Below are 5,228 nucleotides of genomic sequence, written 5' to 3'. Positions count from 1 at the left end.
CATTTATTTCGAAAAAAGTGTTTCCGTTACAGTTTTGCGAAAAATGTCTATTTCCTCCTCTAAGCGCAAAAACTTTTTTTTGAAAAATGCCAGTTTTTTTCGAAACTGTGGTGTTTCCATTAGGAGAATTTATTATCCAAATTCCAATTTGCGAAATTTCAGAGTTAATGCGACTGTTGATTATCTCGTTAAGGAGAAAACGATTTAAAAAAAGAAAAATAGTGGGATAGGCCGTTTTTTGCTTCAGAAATAATGAACAACTATTTTATGTTTTAATTTTTAATTCTTTATAAAGGCAGGTGTGATTTAAAGAAAAATGCGTCACAATACAATAAAATTTTCGAGCAGCTCACAAGTGAGTTGTGCTATTTTTAGAGGAGACCTGCGGCGACTGATGTGGAGCTCGCGGGCGACGTGTTGGTGATCCCTGCTCTAGAAACTGTACACACTGCTTTTAGAATGTTCTGGGGGCTGCACAAAGTTGATTTTGCGACAGGAGCCTGTGGGCCGGTAGAATTTTGAACATGGGCTGCATTTGGCCCACAGGCTGGACTTTGGACATGCTGAATTTGGGGGGGGGGTTAAGGACACAAAAGACAGGTAAAAGAGGGGAGTTAAGAGAAAGTAGAAGATGGTAACAGAGGGGGGGTCACATCATGAAACAACCAGGTGTAAAAAGCAATCTGGGATGGGCGGGGCCTCTCTACACACACTCAGTAGTTAAACACATACCTGTTGGCTGAAATAATCTTTACATTTAAACTAGTTAGAATGTACTTGATTCAACTGCAGTTCACACACACTCTTCTGCATACAAACCCACACAAATAAAGCCTTTCATTCAGTCACACATACTATTAGTGCTAAGGTGAGCTGACACCTGTGCTCAGGTGAGTGTTTATGTTTCGCTGAGGTGGATGATGATGGAATGCACAAAGAGGGAGAGCGCCCGGCCATCCCCACACCAAGACCCCCCGCCGGGCATCAGCAGCAGCAGCATCAGCATCAGCCCGGACAGGACAAAGCTGAGTTGCTGATTGGCAGATGCGACGCGGGAACCTGCCAAAACTTTGGCCACACCCCTCATTTTGCGCTGCGTCGCTCAAGCTGCGACGACCCCTCACTAATATTACACCGCGGGACTTTAGATTGCTTCAGTTTGTGTCTGTGCTATTGACTTAACATTGAAGCTGGCCGCCTCTGCCGTGTGAATCGCGTTCGGTGTGAATGGCGTGAGGGCACTGTATGACATCACTTTTACATTATTCTTAGAAATATTTCGCAATACATTTGCACCTTCTGAATTTCATCATACCACGTATATTACGAAAAAGGTCTCTATTCTATTTCACCACATGCACGATGATGAAGTGTTATGTGTTACTTTTTATGTGTTTGTGTTTCCATTCACTGCAGTGTTGTTAGATGGGCTGGACATCAAACCACCAGTGTTGACATTTTTGGTCCGTGCTTGATTCTTACCTGGAATGGCCAAGTTTCTGAGCGCGCTCAGTCCAGCATGTTGAACAGACACATCTCCTTCGTCCACATGCTTCTCCAGCAGGGCGAGGATGTGTGGAACCACCCCCAGCTCCAGCATTTTCACACAGTTGCTGTCTGACAGAGAATACAGAGAGCTGGCATGTTATAGTTTTAGCATGCGTGTTTTTAGCATGTTATTGTTTAGTGCATGTTCAAAATGTTCCTTCTGGTTACCAAATATCTAGGTTTTTTTTAATTTAACCATAATTTGTTGCATTTTAAAATAATATTATTTCTTTACTAACAATCTTAATAAGATTAGAATAATTGTCATCGCTACAGAAAATATTTGTGTCATCTGCAAACATGGACACTTTTAATAATTTAATAACATTAAATATGTCATTAATATACAAGATAAATAGTTTTGGTCCTGATACAGAGACCTGAGGCACTGCACATGTCACTTCTAGAGTGCATGAAGTATATTGATCAACGTTAACATGCTTTTTATCCACTTCCATGCTATTCCTCATATTCCATATTATTCTAATTTACTAAATGGTATTGTATGATCTACAAATGCGATCAAAGGCTTTTTTGTAGTTAATAAATATACCAGCTACATTAAGTATTGATTGATCTTAACATCAAATCCAGATAAAACCACATTTTTTTCTGTCTTATAAAAATACATACTATATATGTACCATGAGATGTTCCTCTGATGTCTTAATTTCAGATCCTATTCATCCTTGCCTCTCCCAAAGAGAACCACCACATTTTCAACTCTGAATGCTGTTATAGGATTGAGAATAAAAGCCTCAAAAACAAACAAACATCAACCCAGATCCACAACTTTCTTACCATTTCTAGCAAAGTTGGCAATGGCGAGCGCCCCAGAGAGCTGCAGCTGTGTGTTGGAGCTCTGCAGCCAGCTCAAGATGTCCTGGTAAACCACTCCTGAACCTTCCCCAAAACACTTCTGCATGGATTCATCTGAGAAAACACAAATGCATTTTCAACAATCATGTCCGAGTTCAGCACGCCCCTTCTAGTGTGCAGACTTTTGCAGATGGAGGTCCACCCTGAGTGCCTCCAGTCTCTGCATGGTCATGTGACATGCAGATTATGAAAAGAAGCAGTGACGTAGGGGATCCCTGCTGGAGTCCAACATGCAGTGGGATCAAGTTTGTCTTATGGAGATTTTTACGAACCAGGCTCCTGCTCTAGTTGTACTGAGACCAAGCATTATAAATCATGTTCATGTTCTTACACAACAACTTGAGTACAAAGAAAGTTTAAGTGGCTGCAGACACTTTGCACAAGAGGAAAGTTCAATAAAATAAAGTTTCTGATTTGTGAAAACGTTGACAGTGGCATTTAGGAATTTTACAACAGCAAATCTAAATTAAGAATCTTTAGCACAAAAAATTCTCCTCAGTTTTAAAGATAATTTAAAGAGGATTTTAGTAAAATTAAACAGGACAAAAAAAGGACAATCTGAGCCTGAATTGAGTTGTCTCAGTGCTAAAATTACCTTCTATGAGATAATCCTGTAATTTTGCCTTTGATGAATTTTCACAAATGAAAAATCCCTTTTACAAAACAATGACTTTGTGTTATTGAATCTCAGACATTTTTAAACAGTCTTTTTTAAACCACATTTCATTTAGGACCATTTTATGTGAAAAACAGAAGCAAAAAAATAATCATTATACTCCAGCTTCATACTGGGTGGTCCATGACAATATTGTCTCACATTAAACTACTGCTGTGGATAACGGTGCGTTCCACCAGGTCTGAGGCCCACCTCAAACGAGGCTGATTCAAAGCTGGCGCCTGAAGACAAGAGTCTGAAAAAACCCATGGTTTTCTCTGGGACTGCAGGTCTTCAGGGAACTCAGGGATGAGCATCCATGTGCTAAGAGCTTCATGAAAGTGCCACACTCACCAGGAGCCGATCTCTGTTAAGCAGAGGAAGTCCAACTCTTGGGATTCAAAGAAAGCCCTCCGAACATAAGTTTTATTTGTCAGGTGTTCACTAGTCTGGTCCCGACTGGGGTTGCAACCTGGTGATACTGTGGGTGTCCTGAAGCATCCCCAAGTTCCCGGTATGTAATTTCGGTTTGATAACTTAATACTTTTAAAAGTTTTCCTTCCAACTACCAGAGAAAAACTCCCCTTTTTTCTGATTTAGGATGGGGGTGGGTGAGAGGAGCAGCTGTTTTTGAAAAACTCTGTTCTCCTTCAAACTGCGTTGAACTTAAATTAAAATGACAGCAGACAATAAAAAAGTTCAAATCTAAAATGTGTGAGTGGAGCTAAACCAGGGAAAGATTCACTGTAAAGTGAAGGAGACCTGGAGTCAATCCAGTGGGACCGAACAAAACAGACTCTCACCTCCCAGAAGCAGAGACACAATGAGGTTGGAGGCAATCTTCATGCTGCAGAAGTCGTGGGGGTCATCGCCCCCCTGCAGACTTCGGATCATTTCTGACAACGCTTCTGGCACGCCTGACTCTGCAAACTGCAGCTTCAGAGTATCTGAGGGGAAAGCACAGGAAGAGAGTCGGGACACATGTTTGTGATGCTGAGTTTCTGCAGGATGTGCGTGCAGCAATCCGAAGTCTGTCGGTCTTTTCCTGATGTGGAACAACATAAAAGAAACACTCCATTCTGGGGCTCTGGTACATCCAGTTTCACTCTCAGCCTTTAGGTGACTCGCTCCTCTGTAAATTCATGGAATTTAAAGATTTCTTTGATTTTTACATTTAAAGTGATTCTGAGAATCAGATTCTTGGGTCTGCAGGATACTGCAGGCTTGTTGGAGCTGTGGTGCTGAGCTGCTTCAAGGTGACTGATGTCTAACATGTCTTATGTCATCAAGCTACAGTGGCCAAACATTCATGACCATGTGCATGAGTAACACCTACCACTTTCCCCCAGGGATCCCAAAATTTCCAGGATTACATGTCGGCGTTCAGCATCAGGAGCTCGCCTCAGCTGAAGAATCAGGACTTCTGCCACATCCAGGTCTGCCAGTGCTTCCCTCGCGCAGTCTGCAGACACACACGGAGGAAAACTAATAAACTAATAACCCACCCACTGAATTGTTGTTTGGGGTCACTATGAGGCTGGAGCCCACCCAGTGAGGGTGGGGCTCCCGGTGACAGCTCTCCAGTCCATCAGGGACACACAGAGACTAAGAACCACACACACTCACACCTGAGAACAGTTAGAACCTAAGAATGCATGAGGAAAACATGCTAACTTATGATTAAGAAAAAAGTCAGAGATTCAAGATTTATTTTAAGCAGACCGGCAGCAGTAGAGAAGAACCGTGAGAGGAAGAAGCACAACCAGCAGGGTGCTCCAAAAACAGTCAAGTAAATCCTCATTCCCTCCAAGTAGACCTTCACAATGCAAGTACACAAACACACAGGTCTTCAACAGGTCTCTGACTCAGGGGTGGCTCTCAAGGGGTCGGGCCCCATGCTGGCCCCCTGGCGTGGCAGGATTGCTGGAGTGGAGCTTGCACTCTCCATGATCCTGCACCCCCCCTACTCTCTCCCAAATCTCCCGTGGGCTGGGCAGGGGGTTGCATTGAGAATGGGGAGGGGCTCCATTGGGGGGCCCGATTCATGCCTGGGGTTGGGCCATGTTCAAAACTCCTGGGTGGTGGTGGCCTGCTTGTCGGAGGGTGGGGGGTTCTCCAGGGGTGGGGCCCCGCATGCTGACCCCCT

The 5,228-nt window shown here is 43.4% G+C and overlaps 1 protein-coding gene across 2 annotated transcripts in view; it reads right to left on the bottom strand.

The window, feature by feature from the left end:
• si:dkey-191g9.5 (rap1 GTPase-GDP dissociation stimulator 1) overlaps nt 1-5,228 on the bottom strand; it is a 32,710-nt gene that overhangs the window by 11,393 nt on the left and 16,089 nt on the right. For both annotated transcript variants that reach the window (XM_024297989.2, XM_024297990.2), the window contains exons 6-9: nt 4,419-4,544; nt 3,886-4,029; nt 2,350-2,481; nt 1,483-1,617 (exon numbers count right to left, since the gene is read on the bottom strand). In XM_024297989.2, coding sequence (XP_024153757.1) covers nt 1,483-1,617; nt 2,350-2,481; nt 3,886-4,029; nt 4,419-4,544 — 537 coding nt within the window. The remainder of the gene's footprint in view (nt 1-1,482; nt 1,618-2,349; nt 2,482-3,885; nt 4,030-4,418; nt 4,545-5,228) is intronic.

The sequence above is a fragment of the Oryzias melastigma genome, linkage group LG15 (genome assembly GCF_002922805.2).
Source record: "Oryzias melastigma strain HK-1 linkage group LG15, ASM292280v2, whole genome shotgun sequence".
In the NCBI taxonomy this organism is placed as follows: Eukaryota; Metazoa; Chordata; class Actinopteri; order Beloniformes; family Adrianichthyidae; genus Oryzias; species Oryzias melastigma.
This window is presented reverse-complemented; position numbering and strand designations above follow the sequence as displayed.